This window comes from Anser brachyrhynchus (assembly GCF_964034855.1).
Source record: "Anser brachyrhynchus genome assembly, chromosome: 2".
Lineage (NCBI taxonomy): Eukaryota > Metazoa > Chordata > Aves > Anseriformes > Anatidae > Anser > Anser brachyrhynchus.
Genome location: NC_137695.1, coordinates 24,469,302 through 24,493,132, shown reverse-complemented (window position 1 = coordinate 24,493,132; position 23,831 = coordinate 24,469,302). Strand labels below are relative to the sequence as shown.

General features: G+C 38.0%; 1 protein-coding gene across 4 annotated transcripts in view; it reads right to left on the bottom strand.

Annotated features, from left to right (window-relative positions):
• The window catches only part of CDK14 (cyclin dependent kinase 14), a 348,887-nt gene that overhangs the window by 266,289 nt on the left and 58,767 nt on the right, over window positions 1-23,831 (bottom strand). For 2 of the 4 annotated variants that reach the window (XM_080582561.1, XM_080582560.1), the window contains exon 3: window positions 168-413. In XM_080582561.1, the coding sequence (XP_080438687.1) occupies window positions 168-413 (246 nt within the window). Of the gene's footprint in view, window positions 1-167; window positions 414-17,014; window positions 17,161-17,274; window positions 17,548-23,831 lie in introns of those variants that run through there. The other 2 variants (XM_080582563.1, XM_080582562.1) reach the window with 2 other exon arrangements.

The following is a 23,831-nucleotide window of genomic DNA, read 5'->3' as shown; positions in this document are numbered from 1 at the left end:
ATACTTTAAATGAAGCAGTACAACTATACATGGGAAACATTTTTAATGGCAGCCGCAAGCTTCTTGTTTTGTTTCTAAGCAATCATTTTCCTCTTAAGCAAGAAACCATTTATTCAGTGTTATTAAATCCACCATTTTGTCATGCAGACATCAGCTTTTGAACTTACAGAGCTAGGGCTGGAATGCCGTCTGACTTTAGGTGATTCTTTCCCTGCAGATGAAGTTTTGAAGTTAATGCAAGCATTATTCTCCGAATGAACCCTCTTCACTTGGTTGGTTGGTTTCTCAAATGGATCAAAACTACTTTGTGTCCTCTGGACCCTGACTTTCTTGTCCTCAGGAATTGTATCCAGAGGTTTGATCACTGAATCCATTCCCTGGCAGTTCCTTGTAGACATCTTTGTGACACATATCTGAAAGGAAAAAACAGCATTTATTGATTTTAACAGGCTTGAAGTCTTAACGATCCACATATCAGCCATCAAAAAAGGCACTGGAATACAAAGACTTTTACTTTCTATTCAAATATTAAAATCACACAAGCATTTTACATAGGGGACACACACTAACAGTCATAAAAATAAAAACTGTAGGCTTTTACTCTGTACTAAAAAGAAGAAAAAAAAAACGGAACAGGAAATACGTCAAATTCATTTGTGTGTTTTCTCATACAGTTTGATCCTAGCAACAATGCCATTTTGCGTTTTCCTCCAATCTAGCCACTGATATCTGCGAGCAGTATTGATTTCCATTTGTTTAAAATTGGATGAGCCTAAACTTAAATAAATGATGGTAGTTTGTGTGTGCACTTTGGTGCTGGCCTGCCAGAGAGCCAATACCAGTATATTACTTTATTTTTAAATAATGCTTATACAGTGTTATTATTATTATTATCACCATACGTCTCAGAAAATGAAATCAGTAAATCAATTCCCAGGCACTGAAATGTGAGACCACAGCTTAACAGCACACTAAAGCTCAGAAGTTCAATTCTCCCTTACGGTGAAGTCCGATGCCGCCAAGCCCTGAAGTCTGCAACTTGCTTCCCGAGCTACCCAGATAGGTTACTGCTCACGCAAAAGAACTCAGTGAGCAGCACAGCGAGCTCAGATACTCCAGTTACACAGTTTTATGTATATTATGTATTTTTCACACTGCGATTTATAAGAAGTTTCTTAAAATCACACAAGTTTTGGGGTGTAGTTGGGGGTGTTTGAGGTTTCAGCTTCTGCATACTGCACTAGAGATTCCACTTTTATGTAAGGAAGAACAGAAACGCTTTTAGCTCTCAGGCTATAGGGAAAAGCTATGAGAGGTGTTGCAGACAGACCCTAGATGCTCCTTGAAACTTAAGGCAAATCAAAAGAATCTCCAATGTGTTTTTTCCAAGATATCTGCAAGTCTTTAAGGGTAGAAAGTGATAATTTGCTATCAACTCTACTGTTCTCATACATACACTTAAACAAGCATAATGTTCCATTTAAGCACCCACAATCTGAGCATTGTGGAAAAGCTGCTGCCATAAACTGGGCAACATGAAGAAAAAAAATAAATTAAGATATAAACAGGACTCTTCCTCCATAACCCAAATGTCTCCAACACAGACTTCTCCAAAAAATTATTCTTTGCCTCTTCCACTGAGGAATTCTGTGCCTTGAAATCCGCCTTATTCCAATTGTTTACAGAAGTACCATGTGGCTATACCTTGAGTTTTTAACATTTCGTGGGTTTGATGATCAGCTGTAGCAGCAGATCAAAGATTTTTTTTCATACGTTAAAAATTTAAAGCACTTCTCACACGGTGCCATCTGGCCAAACTACCATGCACCAGTTCAGCTCCAATTAAGGCCATTACTAGCATTACAAGCCAGCTTTACAAGGGTTCATGTTTCTTCTCATTAACGTGGTTTCTCCAGGACTAAAACACAACCAACTTTTAACAGAGAAGAGGAACAGCCCCCCTTCTTTTCAAATGGTAGTACTCTCTAAGGCCAAAATTAAAGCAATTATGTAATTTTGGTCTATTACTTCAGAGAGAAAAGATAAAGAGCTGCTGCACAAAGAATTTTTAATTAGCCTTCTTGTAAAATTAATTGGCTTTTTTTTTTTTCTAAAAAACCTACTATGCACAGCCATGCACCCACACACTTCCCACTGTCCTCTCCAGATTCGTGTTCTTGTGATGGTTGCTACCAACAAGATGTTTTGACATAACATAAACTGAAATTCCAGTTAAAATAGCAACACTTTCATTTTGCTTAATCAACGTAGATGCAAATAAATTAGTAAGTATCTCTTAGCCTCTGAAATCCTATGATCTAGAAAACAGGGACAGGGGATAGGGAGAAAAGGTGAAAAGCTGTACTTGTCTTCCTTCCAAATTACAAAATGCCACCTGTGACTGGTTAAAGTGTTTGGAATCCACAGCTACAAGCATGCTATGGTTAACAATGCCACGACTGCTGTGTCTCATTTCTTTGTCCACTGGAAAGTCTCCATGTCGTACACTAATGTGGGCTAAGTAGGCCTTGCATTAAAAGAAAAAATGAAAAAAAAAAATAAATAAAAGCTACACATCTGTTACTATTGATCCTCTCTACACTGGAAGCAGTTAATAGTTTGGAATTAGATATTGCAGGGAAACACTTTCACCTTCAGGTCACTTGATTGAGTCAGGAGTGGGATAAAATTCCCCGCCATCATCTTCTAACAGCCACCCTCAAACTTGCAAATGGCTGGAAGCAAGATGTGCAGCAGCCAACCCCCCGGGCAGAAGTCAGGCACCCCAGAGGGTGCACGGTATAGCAGCATCACCAGTGAAGAAGACAGAAGATGGTAGAGAAGTGCAAAACCAGAGACTGCTCCCTGCTCTGTCACTGGGGCACTTCTCATGCCAGCGCTGCTTCATTCATCACTTCTCTCTCAAGGACCGCAATAGTCTGCTGGCATTAATTAAACATCTCACCAAGTGACCGCTGAGCACTGAGAAACTAACGGGGCCAAGCTTCTGCTGTTCTTTAAGGATATACATTTCCAACCCATCTACCTTGCCTGAGAGTTTTTCTTAGAAGAAATAGTATCTAGGTGGTTGTTTTACATCGTCACAAACTAAGTCAAACTTAACCTTAAAATTCCGCTCTATAAAATCTGAGAGAGTCTAAAACACCAGTACTGAGCATGGGCGATAGCTTCAGCATTACACACCGTAAGGTTGCAGCAAACACGTTAGTGACTTCAGTTTTCCCTCCATCGGCAAGAACTAAACTACCACGATAACCCTGCTTTTGCCATCAGGTAAAGGGCATGCAGACGTGCCATCCTGCGCTCCAGCTAATTGTCAAACTTATTTCACAGTGACTTATTTTACAGTGACTTAACAGTGCAAATGTTTTGGAAACCTTCCTGTGCACAGAAATGGTTTTAGATTTCACTGAGGTGACCAGATCACTTTGAAGAACAGCACAGGTTGAATTTTTCTACTACACCGATTTTGCCTTTTAACTATCATTTTTGCTTATACCAGCACTGCAAAAGTGGTTTTTATAAATCTCAGCTACTCGAAGGTAGATAAAAATTCTTCTCAGAAGCTCTTACAAAAGTAAATCTGTCCCATCTGGTAGCTCCTTGCTGGTAGTCACACGCCTAATGTCTCATTTCCAGCTTGCTTTTTGCATGAAAGATAAAGGACTATGTTTCAATTAAAACACAGTATTTGTCACAAAAGCCTCTTTCAGAAGCTCCTGTGTACTCTTCAGGGTCAATCAGAATTTTTCTATAACTTCATTTTGCCATCTGTAAGGCAGAGCATGTCTTTATACCTCATTTCATGTGTTATCTGCTTAAGCCACAGGCTCTTCAGAATGGGGACTACCCGTTCAGTAAACCTACGTGCAGAACTCCCCCCATTGCATTCCAATAAAGATGACAAAATCATCCACTGCTGCCTCAAGACCGGATGATTTTGTTGAATATCTGCTTAGCTACAGTTACTGGAATGAAAAACAAAGTTAAACAAGTGTAACAGCTCATGACATATAGGAAGTCAATCCGTATGATTCATTACCCCCTTCTTGCCCTTACTCTATAAATCTATGTAACGCTGTACTTAACACAGTGCAGCACACACACTCAACTGGGATGTTGTAAATGTCACAATAATCTAAAAGCAGTGTTACAAGATGTGATCAATGGGACCTTAACTATTACAAATATTTACCCCAAATGCACCCACAGAGAATACAGGTGGTATCTTGGTTTGTCATACACGAGATGATAATTATGCTTTATAAAATGTCATCAAGAGAAAGAGGAGAGTATAAATATGATATCCATTTAATGAAAATGTAGCAAACATCGTGAGCTATTAAGCATTTTAATTACTGTGTTTTTGTTTGTGTGTTTTTTTAAACTTAAAACATTGTACAAATAAACATTCAGGTATGTCAACACTGAGCAACTTTTTCTGCCCTTCTGGAGCTTCTACCATGATTTGATACTTTTCCCACCACAAATAATATACAAAGCGTAACTTTCAGATGTATAGACTACTTCAGAAACTCCTTGGCGTTTAGAACAGGTGTAGCGTAGTCACAGCTGTCTCTTTCAGAAGAGGTATTTCTGGCAGAAGATTCCCTAACTTTGGGGAACAGGGAAATCTGTTCTCAGTTTATGCCTTCTCTCTTCATAGAAAACAGGATAAAGAAAAAGCCAATTGACTTAATACATTTAATAACTATAGATTATTGCAAATGCAACAGGCAATAGAGCAAAACATTCTGCCTTGCCAGGGCTGTTTGAGCAGGTGTGATTTTCCTTCCTAACCTTGCACCAAATTGCAAAGGCTTGGGAAAGTCACTGGCTGATTCACTGCCTCTCGCTTTGGGAACCTTCGGCTGCCCAGGCACGAAACAGAAGGGAAGCTGTGCCTACTTCCCACCACTGGAGCTCCAGCTTGGCAAGAATCCCATCAAGGTTTCTTTGAGGAAGCATGCTGAAACAGAAGAAAGCAAAAACAGCTACAGAGGGGCAAGGACAAGGGACAGACAATTTCAATGGAAGTGACACTTGCCTATGAGGAAAAAAGGTAAAAAAAAAAAAAAAAAAAAAAAAAGGAATGGTTTGTATGGTATTCACACAAACAATCTCTACATGTAGGACATCAAGTCTCTGCTTCATTTCCAAGACCAAAGTCCTAGACAACCTACTAGACTCCAGCTCTGAACCTCCCTTTGGAAGGAGTCTTGCTCTTCTCCGTAGAGAACAGAGCAGTTATACAGAAACTGTTTTTATTGTTATTGTTATTTTGAAGTTACTGTATGGGAAAAGCATTTCCAAAGCAGCACTTAGAAATTGTCCAGGGACTCAGTGTCTTCATGGGAAATCTGAAAATAGCCATGTATGTTTGTTCCTACCAAGTGAGGTAGTAGTATTAATAGCTGAGAGTCCCTGACCCCAGTCTTGGAAAAAAAGATGCCTGTCAGCCTAGGTGTTGTCAGACAGAAGCACCACTCCATGAACATCCTGCCCATTACATCTTACATAAGGCTCATTAATGTTAAATACAGTTTTACTTCCCTTCGTTTTTTCTCTCCCTGCTGCCAAACACTATGCCAATACCCCACGTAGTAACCAGAACCATCACTGATGTCTCATTCACTCTGCACACCCTGATAGCTGATCTATACCCACTAGTTAAATTTGTCCCCAATTATTCAGTCAGTCTTAACTAAAAATCTAAGACAAAATGAGAGATGATGAGACAGAAGTCTTTTTGCCACTTAAAACCTACAGGACAAAGACCCACCTTGTAGTTGCCTGAAGTGCTCTTCTCTACTTTTGAAAAATAAATAAATAAACAAATAAAGGACTATTTAAGTCGCAAATCAAAACAGTCATAGCAATTCTAATATTACTTGAGCTATTATAGGTTCTGGCAACGTAAACCAAAATAAAAAGCAGCCCCACAAAAGGTAGTGCACTCTGGTACTAGAGGTTATTTTAATGCTTCTCTGTGTGTGTTTTTATTTATTTAAAGTAAGAAAAAACATTACCACACACCCAGAACATTAAAACATCATACACTTTACAATTCCTAATTTTATAACCACAAAAAAAGCATAAAACAGATCATACTTTGCAACTTTCTTAGCTGCTTATCAGAATCAGGAGATGGTGTACAACAGACAACAAAACAGCTCGGACAGCCTTTTCTTCCCCTCTCATCCTACTCAGTCTCACAGTCAGTTTGAGATCCCAAGGCTGCTGTAGGATAAACACACTTAATCATCATTACATCAGTAAGGATCACTGGGCTGCAGTTTCCTACATCTCCCACCTCAACATCACGGTATTTATCATATCTCAAGACATAATGTCTGCAAGCAGCCCATTTTTTTTCCCATAAAAATTACTGCTGAAGAGACAGAAATCAGTAGTGTATTTTTGCTCCATCCAAGACTCCATAATATGCCCCATTAAATAAAGGCAGTGTAACCACTCATGGAACCATTTCTAAAGGTATCTTTTGATTCACCTTACATCATTTCACGCAATATTCCTTAATCTTCATTTAGGTTAAATGTTAAAATAAATAAATAAAACTATCAAATTTAGTTGCCCTGATACAATTTCAATGTAAGCTTTTTTCAGTTCATCACTGTTGACAAGATTCAGAGCAAACAGTATTTTGCTCCCAAGCAAACAGTATTTTTAGAATTCAAGGTTTCTGGATTAATTCAGTTACTGTTTCAAGTTATATAGCATTTAAAGAGTGAGAGTAATCAGTTAAAACATGTAAGTAATTTATAGTGCTTATGGTTCATGAATTTTAAAACATTCATGAATGTCCCCTGAATTAATTACCTGTTAGGGTGCTTAGTAAAAGACTGGCTGTCCCATATCACTGGAATTTATTCATACAAATAAAGACATCCTCAGTAACAAAGAACAATCTTTTCTTTAGCTTTGGCATGACAGACCAAACATCCTACCACACAAAAGGAAAAAAATATATATGCTTGTAAAGTGTAAAGACATACTATTCTAAACCTCATGGAGTCTTTTAGAAAGATGCATTATACCTGACTTTGGATTCCTACATGTAGCACCCTACACATTTTCACTTTGGTCATCCAGTACCTACACACTTACATAAAATGTCAAAAAAATGCCATCCATGTTTTAGTGCTACTCTTCTCTATTAGACATTGTCATTGTGAGCATCCTGGGAAGAAGTGGTCAACTGGGTAAATACCAGAGCAAACACCCAAAATTCTTGCTAAAAAATCCAAACAGAAAATCTGAATTCCCCTATTTGCACTGTTTTCAATAGAAGTAATACGAAAGGACCCTATATAGAGAAATCCAAGATCCAGCACCCATGATGTGAAAAAATAATACTGAATGACTTGAGGCAAGGAAGTCACTTAACCTCTCTGCAGTTCCATTTCTCTGTTTGTAATAACGATCTTGCCCCTGTCACAAGGAGAAACCAGGAGCACTAATTAATTTTGCAAAGCACTTGGGCTTTTTAAGTGAAATGTTATGAAGATATCGATTATAATTTGTAGAGCCAAAGCCCTCTGGAAGGTGGCACAACAAGCTCTTTATTGCTGAGAATAAGACTTAGCACTTGCATTTAGCTGACAGATGTATAAAGAAAAGAATCATAAATAGTTAAGTGACTACTAACCCAACAGCTGAATTGCTGAGAGCATACGGCCAGCATTAATTTTCACTGAAAAATCCTATCTGGGTATGAGTTTTCATTATCTTCTATAAGCATGTTGTTTTCTGTCGTGCCTTGGTACCATGGCAATTGAGAACTACACAAGTCATTTGCCGATTCTGGCAGCACTGGAATTTGACATTTGCTACTTACAAAACATCATTTGGGAATGTTCTGGAGTATTATAAGCAGCTTTGTTCAAAATAAAAAAGGGAACTGACAATCTTGAGGATCATTCTCTTTGGAGAACAAAACATCGGGAGGGACCTGTCATGTCACAACCGCGGGCCTGCCCTCAGCTGCTCCCCTGAGGGGAGGCCGCTCCCTCCATCTGCCCTGAGAGGGCCGGCAGCTGCCCCAGCAAGGAGCTGCAGCACCCACAAGTCGAAAACCAGACAAGAACAGATCGAGAAGAGAGTTTAACTGGTGGGAAGGCACGGGCTGTGCTAAGGAAAAAGATCAAGGAAGAACAAGTGATGAGATAAGGGAACAAAAATCACGAAAGGGGAAGTAGAGCATGTAATGCTAAAAGACATCACCTGTGACACACTGGAACAACCAGCATAGTCAGGCCCACATTTAAGAGATGCCCTTCCACATTCACCTTTCCCTGTAATTAGATGCACCAGGTTTTTGGTTCGAACATCTGATGGGCACAGCTACAAAAGCAGTGAGAGAAGTTGGGTAAGACAGAAAAAAAAAGGGGAAAAAACAAAGGACAAGAAACAGAGTAACAGTCTGACAAGGAAGGAAGATGTGAGGAAAAAAATTATGATAAAATAAGACATTTATTTTCCTGTCCTGATGGCCTGCAATTTTTGTGTGGTAACTTCTGGGTGTAACAGGCTCTACAATGAATGTCCCAGAACTACAGCTCGCAGGTATTATTTGTTTAACTTTATGTGGATACAGATAGCGCCAGCTATGTTAGCTGTGAACTAGCAACTACTGAAAACAGAGCTTGGAGACTGAAAGTGGTATCCAGTGACATCATGGGATCCTTGCTGTACCTCGCACAAACTTGCTCATAAATCTGTGAGACAGCCCATCTCGGAGGCTTACTCCAAAAATGGCCTTTTTCTTTCTGAAGTCAAAGCTGATGTTAAACCAACTGTCTTTGTCATATGGAAGAACACAAATATAAAAAGGTCACTAGAGTGCCAGATGGAAGCATTTTTGAACTGGAAGCTCTGGCATTAATTCTCCCTGTTTGTCTGAAAGGCTGAACTCAATGAGCAGATTAAATGTCTGCGCTGCATTGCCAAGTGCGAAACAAGTCACTCTCATATAAAGGCCAACTGATCAGACCTGAAATAGGAATCCCAAAATCATACAAATCTGAAAAGAAGCTTTAACACCTGATTCAAGGAAAAATAAATTATTCCACTCTAAGTTATTATGGTCAGTGCTTAAACAACTCCCCAGCCAAACCTGCACTATAACACTTATTTAATCTGCTAAATTAATACCTAAAAATTAGCCTGATTACCAAATGAAGCATAATCCTATGAGTGAAGAATTATTGCACATGATTGTGCAATAATTGGACAAGGCAAGGTGGAGCAGAGCGTTTCTAAAATTATTATTTTTTGTTCTGTTCATAGCAAAGGTTAGCTTCAGAAAAAGTGGGTTTTCAGTCCATTAAATTTGATGTTCCTCTCCTCACAGGGAAAAAGGGTTGATTTTGAATAGAGCCCAGACTTGACCTTAGGTGTATAAAAGCCTCCGTTATGTCCTCACAACAAAATCCTGTTCTGCAACAACAGTAGCGAGGAGTCACCTAAGGACAGGGTCTCAGCTGAAGGTCACCCAGAAGCCCTGACAGCCGGTAACGTACATGAAAAGAGACAAACTCAATGGAGCTGATCTAATGGGGAGCGTTGCTCTCTCTCTGTACTTATGCCCTAAAAATACAACTGTGTTAGCATTGAGGACTCTGCTAAATAAATTCTTCCTTTCACTTGCCCGATGCTCAGGTTTGCTACAAATTAAGTATCACATCATCGAATTAGCACAGGGCTGCTGCTTCCATTAACCCAGTTCAAGACTTACTGTACCCAGAAGCAGAAGGGTTGCTCCTCCAGCAAGCCAAGCAGGAGGGCAGTGGAGCAGACCGGAGCAGGAGGTATCAGCGCAGCAGATGGCTTCCAGCAAGTGCCACAAGCCAACAGCTCCTCGTAACCGGCAGAACAGGGGAGAAAGTGTCTCCCATGAAATCGTGACAGGTGGTTTCTATATTCTTTTACTTAGTTACCCATTTGTAGCTGTTGTCTTTCCTCCTCTGTAACCATATGAACAGCATTTAAAAATAAAGATTAAAAAAAATATATTTTCAATCCCTTTCCCGTATCAACCTCCTGCTCCAACAGATGGCTCCATGTGCCAATGCAAGTTCATGCAGTTTTCTTTTCTTAAGCACATTATTAGTAGCTTTGTATGAACATTATATTAAGTCTGAGTTTACAGGTTTATATTTTTATTTTGTCCTCCAACACTCCCCCCAGTCATGAAGTAATCAAGGGTGTATCCATAAATGCAGAAAGTCTTCCCACTGCCATACTGAAATGTGAGAAATCTTGAGAGACTTGACAGCAAAATGCCTATTCTTGCTAAATCTAAGGCTATGTCAATAGGGTTTTTAGGAAAACAAATGGTGAACAACTCCATGACTTGAAAGCAGGTTTTGCTTAGCTCTTTTAGGCTCCTTTGCCTATGCTTGCAAGCCACTTGATTCATTTACAGGCATCACCAAGTACTTCCACTGGAAAATAAAAACAATATTTATTCTCTTACAAGCAGGGACTGCAACAGAAATACTGCCAGTGGTCAAATCTGGTCATGCAACTGATAGTGTAAGACTACAGGCCAACTGCTATATTAAAAATTCAACTAAACTCTTTTATCTGGTGAGCCTGAAGTCAGATGAAAGCAATGAGATATGATGAGATAAATATATATATATATATAATTACAATGAACCAGAGAATTCACTTCAGGCTGAAAAATCAGTCAAAGATTGTCTCAAGAACCCAGGACCAACTTTCATATATAGGCTAAAGAGCACTTTTCTTACAAAAAGAAAAGAGGAAGGGGACAGGTTATACAACCATCTTTGCAAAATATATGCAGTTCACATGGAAAGTTTTTTACAACCATTTGCCTTCATGCACTAAAGCAGCATGCTCTACAGTCCATTACAAATCAATATACCATCTCACATACCATCAAACCATTTAAAAATGCCTTGCAAAAAATAACTCAAGATTAGAAGAGTAAGTTAGTTTGGTTCCTTTTTCTTTCAATCAGATTAATTCTCATGTTAATATACACGTGTGTGTGTGTTTGTGTGTATTTAGTTACTTTATTCGCTTTCTTCTTCTCTTCATTTTTTCTTCTTGCCTTTCCTTCCTTATCTTCTAAAGTTCCTTTTTACTATCTTTACCAAAAGCTAGAGGAAAAACTAGGTAACAAGAATTCTTTATTTTACACTTCTAATGCATTTCAAAGTTTCATTCTGGTACCAAGAAAGAAATTTCTCCTGCTCTTAGATGCTTCATCCCTGAGGTCAACAACCTTACAGCTTAAGAAATGCAGCTTCCAAGGCAGAACAATGTCACTAGGAAAGAAAAGCTCTCCCAGTGATGCTAGATCTGGTGCCTTACATATTATCTTCTGAGCCACTGAATTTGACAAGGTATCCTCTGCCACATCAGTATAAATAGATATAGAGAAAAAAAGCTAAAACTTATTATTCTATTGTCCAAGTACCATCAGAGATTTGAATACCCTGTATTCCAATTCAGTCTCCCAAAAATCTTTGAAACAGCCATCCATGATCTTTCTGCCAATGTTTTCTTCTGTGAAAGTTTGAGAGTTCAGATGAGGATGACAAGTCCAGCTTCACAAACAAATGAAGAGAGTCCTCATCTGTGTTTGGATTTCTCACACACCTGACTTTTTTTTGTTTGTTTGTTTTTGTTACATTTTTTTCCCCCCAGATAGAAATCCTGGTTACAGAACTCTAACAAACTTGAATGAAAAGTCTTAAAGGAATTTTCCAGCAGCCATTGCAGATTTGTCAGACTTGCAGTAGCACAATAGCTTACAAAGCAAAAAGGTGTAAGCAAGCATAATGAAACTTGCCTCTCAGTACATAATGTGTAATGTTGGATAAAATGGCAGAAGCCTTGTAAATATCCTACGTCCCATAATTCAGAATTTTGTCAGGGGCTGTAATGAAAATTGTAGCATCCAAAATTATTCAGAATATGAAGAACACTCCAATACATCTTTTCTTGCAGAGATGTATAAAGCTTAAATGGAAAGGTTTTGAAATGATAGTGAGAAGAGCTCATTATAAGGACAACTGTAATTTTGCAAGAATTCTCTGAACAGCTCAGAGATAATGCTCAATTTTCAAAAAACTAGGTAATTCAACAGAAAAGTGAAAATCACTGCTGCTTCTTTGATGAGTTCAAGAGAGAATGTGTGTTGCAGTAGACTTATGGCTGTGCTCAAATCAATTCTAGAGAAAAAGCTGTAACAGTACAAAACAATTGAGCCTGCTACAGTCAGTGGCAATTTGTGCCTCCAAAGCTGTGAGTTCATCTCAAATAACTTGCAACAAACAACAAAATCCAAGCAGCAAATTGTTTAAAAATCACATCTAGCATTCGACTCGGAACACCAGTAAGAAGTCCTCCATCCATACAGTACACTAAATTTCTCATGAAAATACATCAACAAAACTGACTGCAGATATTATGCATGACTTTTCCTGCATGGCTGCCTGTCTATCATCAGGAAAATCACATTTTGTAATTATATCCTCTTCAGTATCTGGACCACTTTGACAAATACAGGTAATTCCATGCCAACTCGAAAGCTATGGGGTGGTGGCTCCACCACTTCCCATGGCAGTGGCAAAACCAACCACCCCCATCACCAAGCTCTAGGATTTTCCAAGACAACTCTTTTTTATGACATTAAAACAACATACCTGTAACTGATATTTAATCAATGGAAAATATTTGTTTTTACATAAAAACACTATTTATGCAAAGCCCAGGCAAAACATTTTACTTGTAGTCTCTACAGTTTTAAATATTTTTTCTTTGCACTTCTACAAAGATTTAGTAGACTTAAAGAGGACATATTCAAACATACTAAACCTGTAGACTGGAAGGCATCAGCAATGAATAAATGAAGCTGAGCTTTCACAATACACAAACAGGCATTATGCTTTTTCCTGGAGTCTTTATTTCCCCACTGCTCACTTTGCACTTTTGGTATTTTCCTCTTCAGGTAAGTCATATACAACATAATATTAAATTACAAGCATCCTACACAGCAAAACTGAAATACAACTTACATGAATCTGATACAAGTTCCAGAACAGAATGATATAAACTGGGTCAAAATCTTGCTGATATGATGTTTGTTACTAACTTAGCTTACTTTACATTTATGTAAAAGTCTAGCTGAAATTTGTCATAAATTTATTTTCAATCAGAAGCTGCAATGGATCTCCTAGTCACTATGACAAGACAGTAAGTTCTATTGCAGCAGTGACTTATAAAAATTCCAATAATAAATTCTCAACATTTTTGCAAAACAAATCAAAAAACCTCACCTAACAATTTTCACACCATTTCTGACTAGTGCACTGTCATGGAATAAGACAATTAACTGATAAAACTGCCTCCTGCTGCATCCTAAGCGGGCCAGTCCAGAACTGATATAGGAACTTCAGAGACAGCTCAATTGCCTAAAAATATGATAAACAAAAGAGCATGATCACGATACGTTAATTCACCAACAACAGAAGAAAAAGTCCAGAAGTTACTTTTACAAAGGCAAAATGCTCTGCTTATGCTATTGATTCAAAAATCTGATAACACAATATCACCCTCTGAATGCAACACTCAACACTAGCTATATTGCTATCTGACTACTTGCTCTTGATAAATTGCTAAATCCTGAATTCTACATAGGCTTATAATAGGACATGGAGTGGAAGTATCAGTGAAAAACAAGCCACACTTAGAACAATCATTACTTTTGAAAACAGATAATAAACTTATCTCAAAAGCAATAAGTAGTCACAGAAAGGTATTTACTGAACTACACCAAAACACAGAAGTCAACGTACATGGAAAAAGCACTTCATTACAGATGGAGCTGCTGCTAGGAGTAGTTTTCCTGACTCTAATGTTAATAAAAAATAATAATAACCAAAAAAAGCCCATAAGAATATTCATTAACTAACCAACTTTCCATTCGTGCACCTTCCTGCCAAGGTATCAAATGAAAAACCTATGGGAGAGGCTGAAAGCCAGTCTGGACCTACCTAAGGAAACTCAAGCATTAAAAACGTTATATTTAATCTGTGATTCCTGATTCAAGAACAGCTGTATTTATATAATTGTATTTAAATAGTATAGGAGTATATAAATAAAATATAAAATTTTATTTAGTTCTGAAATAGACTTTGGGGTACTGTTATCACACAGCCTCTCCATTGTTTCAACTTACATTTGCTAGGACACTTTCCTTCATTTCAACATGCTTAGAAAGGTATAATTATCAAGGTACCACTACCTGAAATATTTAGGAAATTTTAACACTATTATTATCAAACCAAATTTACAAACCGTGCATTAGCACGGCCTGACAGGTAAATATTTTTGCATTGCCGGGACTTCAGTGGGAAATAACCACAACAAAGCTATCTGGATCTGCGAAACAGGATCACTTTGCAGCTCCTGTGTGCTTTAAGGAGCACCCTAGCTCTCACATTTATAAAGAAGTCACTGAATTTTATTGTCCAAGACCCTCACCTGACCCAGGCTGAGCATTGTCACAAGCTCTCTTCCCAGCAAATTCTTGCTCACCACGCAGGTCAAGCCAGGACAGCACTCCGAAAACTGCATAAGGCAAACCGCTCAGTGGTAGCTGGCACAGTTCTAGGACTCTTCTCAAAGAACAAAATGATCCTTTACCTACGACAGCTGGATTCCACTGGAGCTTCGTGACTCATGGTCACAGTGCCAACCACGAGTTGTGATTGACTATGGATATCTGTACTGCAGTGTAATCACAAACTCTTTTAATAGTACTATCAATTTTCTTGTTTTTGGGTCTCAGGGAAACAGGAACGGCCTGCCAGAGAGAGTGTGCCTGTCCATGTGGGAAGTAGTGCATAGGACTACTTTTTAAATAGCTCCTCCAAGCTTACTCGTTTAGGGAAAAAATATTAAAAACTGTGGGTTTTTTTGTTTAAGATTTACACAACAAAATGGATAAAAAAGAGATGAGGCAACCAGTCTTGCTGTAGGAAGGACTTCCAAAGACTGCTTAACCTCCTTTGCAAAGACAATAGCCTCGATGATCATTAGTTTGCTCGTTTACAACTTTTTGAAATTCTTCCTATCAGGAATCAGAGACACGGAGGAGAATATGACAAATATTCATTCCTCAGGTAAAGGTAACTTCTAATCTCCTGCTGTGACAAACATCAGCCTTGCTACAAAACTGATCCACATAGTGAAGGTCATAATCTTTATGGAGTGTTCACCTCTACTTGCTGATTAAACTATGTATTTCTTAATTTTCCCATCTGCATTCTTAACTTCTGGTCACATTTTCCATATTATATGTTATTTTTCCCCTAATTTACTTGACATTTGTGTTTAATGAATCTTAGCATCAAAAAATTTCCAAAGCATTACTGATTTCTTAAGCTCAGAAAGCTAAAATAGGAGAATCCCAGAGACAGTAGTAACACAATGAATAGAGCTGGTGGTTTTAGCATTTGGGAAGAAAAAACTGTTTGAGAAAGAAAGTTTGGGGGAACGCAACAGTGGATGAAAATACATCACTAAGAAATACACTAATTTAAAATTTGCTTTAAAAAATCTTACGTTTATAAGAGCTTCTGGAGTTTCACTCATTATACAAAGTAAAAGCAAACTCAAGTAGCTGGATTACTTCTATGTATCAAACAATGACAAATGCACTAAAGGTTTGCAAAAGGTCTGATGGTATAAGCAAAGGAAAACTTCCATAAAAAGCACTTGCAGCTATTGTAATAGAAGTATTTAAGGTTATTCTCAAACAAAAGAAGCACCTCTACTTTTTGAGACAAAACTATGCAAATTAAGTTTGTATACAGTGTGAAACAGCCCACTTCACATCACTTACACTGCAGTACATATAGTGTCACACATGAGAGAAGAATTGGTTTTACTAAGGAGCTCCAGTAAAATAATAACTTCAGAAAATAATTGATAGGACTGAATCTTTCCCCTTTAATAGTATTCAGTGTCAAAAAAAAAAAAAAAAGAAAAAAAAAACACCTTAATTGGCAAGTACAGAAAAAAACAAGCAGGAACTGCTGTCAAACTAGTTATTTGATCCCATGTTGATATACAACTGATTTCTTCTTGGATTATAATTCACATGCTGCATAAAGCATAAACATGCTCCCCTAGAAATAAAACTCCTCAGCTTTTACCCTTAATCATTAACAGCAAAAAACATATTTCATCACTCTACCATTACTACCACAGTTGGTTTGCTTTATGTGCTAGAACATATGGTGAAATATATTTTTTTGTTGTTCAATTCCACTGGATTTCTATTGAGATTAATCTACGGCTTCACTAACAACTGAAACACAGTAGCTGTCAGTTAAGTCATCAAAAATATTTCAAATTATTCCATACAATGATCACGTTTTGATCTTTCTATCTTGTACCAATCATAACTGCTTTTTCCCTCCTCTCTTTTCCTAAACATGCTGCTTCCCTAAGCTCTCATGCAGGTTCAAATATTACACTAAGATCCAAAATGCTACCAACACACTCCTACATAAGCGTTCAAGAATGACTACTTAAAACCACTACCTCGCTTTTTGTTTTATTAAATAAAGACAGCATGTGATAGAAATAAAATAATTACAGAGGTTCGTAAGGCAAAAGGATACTCTGACAAACATGATATAGTCTGCATTTATAAGGGATCGTTTTAATTTTATCTTCCTATATCAAGCAAATCTGTTTCTGATAAAGGCATCTATTCAAATCTAGCAAGATGTACAGACTTGTTAGCAGAGATGAGAAAGTGGCTGATCACGTCCTTCACTCACTCGTCCCAGAGGGCATTCAGCCAAGCATATATTGGAAAAAATTGCTCATACTATCCTCTTAATACAATAATAAATAAGGCTGCCGAGAGAGAAATACAAAGCCATAGCAAGAAAAGCATTGCTTTTAAGCCTTCTCCTACCTTTTCCCTGATATTTACAAACCGCAGGCAACACTGCCGGGGAGTCTCACCAGGGTGGTTGCTGAGAGGTCTCATGTGGCATCCCCAGCTTCCCACCGCCTTCCTCTGCCTGGATTTTAAGCATTCCAAAGAAAACCCACCCTGACATGCACAGAATGAATCCTGCTCAAGTTGGAAGCATGTGATAACTAGGCTGCAGGTTTAAACGGGAAACCCCAGCACTCGATTAATCCTAGACATTTAAGCAAGCCCCATCTTACCGTTTTACTGTTGCCTCGATCAGGTTAGATTCACCGGCAACTCTTTGACATGTCTCTGGCAATGTTAGTGTTTGCAGTCAGGCCGGGCTCATTCAGCAACTGAATGAATTCACAACATCTTTCTGCACTAGCAAGCTGAAACGGTACGGCTGTACTACAGCTAAGAAAGGGGGAAATCTAAAGCAGAAAACAAAGAAATCCCTAAAGACATCATAATCCCAGTGGAATAAAATATAAAAGGTACAGATGAGCACCAAGGGTACTATATTCCTCTGTCTAAATTTCAGCAGCAATACCATGCTCTTTCTAAAACCACTTTTTTTTTTTTTTTAAATATATGATGGACTTGCCTGTGGAGTTCCCAGAAAGGCAGACTATCCAAGCTCTGCAGCAGCATTGCAGCCAAAGTAACCATGCATATGCTATCTAGGCAATTTACAGCAGTCTTTTTGAAAAGATATTGATTTACAATGTAGTATTGCCTCAACGGAATGCAGAACTGCAGCCAAAATAGCTAATGGTGATTTCAGAGGAATTAAGGAAAAAAACTCAACATTCAATCAAAAGGATGCAACTAATCATTCCCAATTCGATTATGTCCCAGTCCTGAAGGAAGCCAGCAAGTTCTTGAGTGACAAATGACATTAAAATAATAATCTAAGGGCATCTGGAAATAAGCACTATGAATGCCATTGTCCACTTTTACGGAAAAAAAAAATACAAAAAAGCATTTAAAATTTATTGAGCCAAAACATGAACTAGGAAGTTAATTCTAGCATTGTAATGAGGAAACATAATGTTTATGAACATACAATATATACAGAGCTGTGAGTAAGCAACGACACCTACTCTGTACTGGGAAGCCACTGCCGAGCCCAATCAAGCTTGGGCGTGGTACAAGGGAAAAGAGGGCAGCAGAAGCATACCCACAAAGAGGGCTTCTCCAAAGGGGAGGCAGCACTTCTTCTCTATCTCCTACTCCTACAGCAACCCCTGCTGGCCTGTGCTTCAGATGGCTCCTGCCTCCCCAGAAACCTCCTGGGACTGGGGGGGCACTGGAGAGACTACACTAGGAAAGGGGACTAATATATTCATGTGAAACCTTAAGATGGGGAAAAACACATCCTGATCACATAGAAATATCTTCTGTGTCACACACCCCCCAAAAAAAAAAAAAAAAAAAGACAAAGTAGAGCACAGAATGGCAGCATTTTTACATTACAAAGAGGTGCAATTAATCCAGTAGGGAAAACACAACCCTGGCTCATGACCAGGCTGCTCCACCGACCCACCTCACACAAACATCAGAAATACGCTCTTCTGCAGAGTCCCACTTTGAAGAAAGCAAAACATGCTTGAACTCTACACATTTGCTCGAGTCCCACTGCAGTCACAAAGACATGTTTAAATACTTCTCATCTCAAGGCTCACAGCTGAGTCTAGCATCACTAGGCTTCAGTGACAACAAAACGTGAATGGCATGAACAAATTCTGTAAGATGCTCCCAAAATGAAGCAGAACTTGTTTGTTCCACTCATCTATTTCCTAGTCTCAGTCACAGGGGCATATTCCAGAAGACTACTCAGTTTCTTAGGTTGGCTTTTAAGCAGATAGAGGCTTCACCTGAAAAAAGAAGAGTTCCACTCTTGGCAAAACTTCTCTTCTCAGGTGTCCCAAGTGTGGAGGTCTGAAGTAAACATGAGAGTTGAAATGATGAGAACATTTTCAAAACATCTATATTTCTTGTTCTTATACTACCAACATCAAATTGGTCTGAGTCCAACTCACTCTCTGCCCATCCAGCTTAAAATTCAACAGCTTCTCTATGAAGATATCAAAGGAGAAAAAGTTGAAAGCCGTACCTAAGTAGACAATATCCACCACTCTTTCCTGGTCTACCTAGCCAGCCATTTCACCATAAAATTATGAGGTTGGTCAAGTATGACATCCCCTTGGATTCCTTTCCCTTCAGAATCCATGCTGACTACTCTTGATTTCTTTCTTGCCCTTCTCATGCCTGGAAATGGTTTTCTGGATTATCTATCACCTCTATCACCTTAACAGGGATAGAGGTGTGGTTGACCAGCCTGTGGCTCCCTGAATCCTTCTTGCCATTTTTGAATATAAGGATAATATTTACAGTTAATTCAGTCCTCAGGCACCTCTTGCAGTCAACATGGTCATTCAGCAAACATTGAGAGAGGCCCTGAAAGGACATCAGTAAACTCTCTCAGCACTCACAAGTGCATCCCATTGGCTTCCATGGACTTATGTATGTCCAGACTGCTTCTTTAACATGATCCTTTTCCACCGACTTCTCCCCGGTCTCTGGGTCCAGGGATTCCTGAAGGCTGGTCTTGCTAGTAAAGACTGAGGCAACTAATGCATTTAGTACCTCAGTCTTTTGTATGCCCTGTGTCAGCAGGGCCCCTGTAATTCAGCAACAGGCCAACATTTTCCCTAGTCTTCCTTGGCCCAGTTATGTACTTAGAAAAGCCCTTTTTCTTGCCTTTGATATCCCTCACCAGATTCAATTCCAGTTGGGCTTTGGCTTTCCAAACTGCTTATCTGCATGCATGGACAATGTCTCTGTATTCCTCCCAGGTTACCAGTCCCAGCTTCCACCTTCTGTATACTCCCTTTTACGTCTGAGTTTTAAGAACTCTGTTCATCCATGGAGGCCTCCTCGCATTTTTGCATAACTCCCTACTCTCTTTATCCCCCTTGTCTCCATGTGTTAGCCCTATCCCTATCACTATCTCTACTCCCAACCCCACTTGTTGACTGTGGTTGAACACAACATGCCTGCAGCACAAATATATGCTGTTTCTGCTCATGGTACCACAAACTGGATCGGAAAACCTGGCTGGTAGTCAGAGGCAGTCTAGAATTACAATTGGAATTCGTAAGTTTCACCATCTGGATCACACAGAGCCCCTTGTACCATGAGGCTGGTTTGTTTTCCAAGGAGCTAGAAGAGTAATTGAACAACAACAACAAAAAAAGTCAATACAAATCAAAAGGTCAAATACCTATGGTTTTCTGCATGGAAACCAACAACAAGTACAAGCTTCATATTACCTGTACTCTAAGTCATGCCATTTTCATCCTAAGGCAGATTCCAAAATGTTTGAATGTGGCACTTGAGAACAGTCTTTCATGTATATGGGGGCATCTTTGGGGCTTTTCAACATAATCATTGTACAGTCTTCTGCAAATCATTATACTTAGAACAGACTGATTATACAGCGCTGATGGTCAATGAACTAAACATTGCAATCCATCATTTATTAATACTGTATAGTGAAAAGAATATCACTAGTTGCTTTGTGTTCTGTGTGGTCATACTACATAATGTCCAAACACAACTTAGAAGTAATGTTCTCAGTCTATTTTAAATCATCCAAGACAGAGGATGTTTTCCACATAAGACAAGGGAGAATGGCCAGCTGTTCCACCCTTCCCATGAAGTAATAACCACACGCAATAGTTTGTACAAGTATCTTACAGACAAGCACCCATTTCCTCCTCATACAAGAAACTGCATGACTAAGAAAAGCCACTGCTCATTGCACACCTCTTAACACCCACCAACTGAATATACAAAGAAAGAATAAACACACTTTACAGTTTCAAAAATTTTCTTACTTGTGAAAGTGATTTGGCCATCTATCCAGACACTTTATAAACCACTGATAATATTTCATAAAAACTGATTTTAAAAGATGGCTAACAAGTTTTATTCAAAACCAGTGGACTGGATGAGACAACACCTGTCCAACTCCAGTTCAGTTCCCTGTTATCACTGGCAATCACAAAACATGATACTTTTCCTAAACTGATCAGTTTGGTTTTAGTTTGAAATTAAAATACATAGAGTACACAAGATATGACCTTAATAAAACAACCCAGCAGCAACAAGAATGTGTTGAATGCAAAGAAAATCATTTTTTGCTTAAGATGGCAAGTGAAGCAGTGAATAACATTGCACAACGGAATGTGTGACAAGTTATTCTGAGTACAACATGCTGTCAAACTTGCTTTGCAATACCAATATTTGAACTACACCATCTGCATTATCTGCCATGGTGGGACTTCACTTAAAAAATAGTCACTGTCTGAAATGAAATGCAATGTAACACTTGGTGTCAATTATCTTTGCAACCTTTATCTATAAAAGACGATATTTTATGTTTTTATGGATTGATTCCAAATATAATTTGCATTATAAAAATTTTTAAAGTACAAGTTCAAAGGGAACAACAACATTGAGAACATTTTGTAATGATTTCACACATTAAAAAAATACTTTAAAACAGTCTAGATACATTTTCAGCTTCATGAGAGCATTCTTTGCACATAAAAGATTAATTCAATGACTTTGGACAATTATAATCTTTGTGTGCAATAGGAAAACCTAACTAAAATTCCTAGCAAATCCACATTTTCCTATGAATACTAATACAGTTACGATTAGATTGTTTTGTTTGTTACTATTAATTCTGTGTTTCTTGCTATGCTGGCAAAGACCTCATACAAATAAAATAATCCAGACTAAAACACATTAGCTCAATACATCTATGATAAGATCTTGAATTTTAACTTGATTTAGGATTTCCTCTTCAGGAAGCTGACTGCTATTTTCCAAGCCTTAACTTTTCTTTTTAGCTCTTAGACTTGCAGTTGATACACAAGGATAACAGATGTAGGACAAGATGTAGTCAATGTATGGAATTTCCTAATTACGTTACTTTTAAGGAGAGATCAGATCGGTATGCTTTTCCACTTGGGGTAGGCATCTAGATAAATGCAAGAGAGGACTCAGATATACCTTACCTTGCAAAAATAAAGCACATCTTGCTATATAAAAATAAATACATAAATACTCCTCTACTGGCCATGTGTTTCATATCTGCAGAAAAAGTTATCTATTGCACATGGACAGAATTCTATCTCAGCTAGTACTGTGTTCAAGCCTTTATAATATACTAAAATTATGCTGTTAAAAAAAAAAAAAGACTAATTTGGAAAGTGTATGTAGCCTACACCACATCAGGTGAAATAATATGCATCTTTTGCCTGAACTCCTCATCACCAACTGAAAGACAGTAAAGTGAAAGCAGAGTCATTCATCTTTAGCATCATACAGTTACACGTGCTGTCAACAGCAGCAACATTTCACTACAGAAATGGAAGTGCCTTCACAATACACAAAATTCTCCACAGAAAACGAACGATAACTCCTAAGAATTATGATGTATGCATATACAGAACCTTACGTTCAATTGCAAACTCTTAATGTATTGAGTACAAAGCACAACAACCTAGACTATTCAGGGAAAAAAAAGTAAAAAGAGGAAGGAAGGGAGGAAGGGAGGAAGAGAGAGAGAGAGAGAAAGAGAGAAAGAAAGAAGCCATCTAAATCAACATCTCAGTCAATAATTTTTCAAAAACACCACAAAGAACTGAAGCAGTATAAAATTCAAATTTATGCACTCTATCTGGAAGATGACAACGATCAATAAAATGGCTTACTGGAGTAGCTTACATTAAACTAATCTATCTACTATAACATACAATTCGTAAAACCATGTAGTGGACAGTTCTCACATTTACAATCCAAAAAAATAAATTCTAGCTAATCAGGAAAGAGTATTAATATTTCTGTGACAAAATTTTAATGACAAATACTAGAGACAGAGTTTACAAATTTGTTTTTTTTTTTTTTAAGGGACAGTTTTAAAGAATTAACAATAGCTTTTTGATATCTACAAGTATAATCCCCAGGGAAGAATCACTGAAAATGTTTCATTTTCAAGTTACATTTATTCTTACAGCTGATCTCACACAGGGTTGAAACTCAATGATATCCCATTTCAAAGTCATCCATAGTATTATAGCTAGGAAAAGAAAGCTTTCTATAAATGAATTAAAACTTAACATAAAAAGATAAGTTTGCCTTCATCATTTTCTCAGGTCTGAATATGTCATGCACGGAAGATTCTAGTCTTATTTGAAAGCACTGCATTTTAGCTTCCCTTCATTTTCACTTTGAGATATTCACATGAAAGGCTTTCTTTTTCCCCCATTTTCCTACATTCTAAAGGAAAAAAAAATGCTTTCCAACTAAAAAAAATCTACGTACAAAATGTAAGCTACCACAGTTAAAAAATAAAAGTAAAAATCAAGCCAATCAATCCCCACATCCCTATAATATAGATAAACTAGAATAAGTTGCATGTTTACAGTGTCCACTTCAAAAAAAAATCTATTCTATTCTTCTTCTTTATACACTGTTCCTTTGAGCACAGTTTCAGTCCTTAAGGCTTTTGCTATCTGCTGAGCTTGCCATACATTCAAATAGTGAATTCATGTTATGAGAACAGTGAAACAACTGTTGACTTAACACTTGTATGTTGGTAGTTCAAGTCTAGTGCATGTGAATGACTTCTGTTCACAAGGACTGTTCAGCGACCTCTATCCCTCCCTTACAGGCTTTATTAACAAGGATAATCAAAACTTCAGGTGAAAAGTCCACTGAGGATCATGGCAAAAGG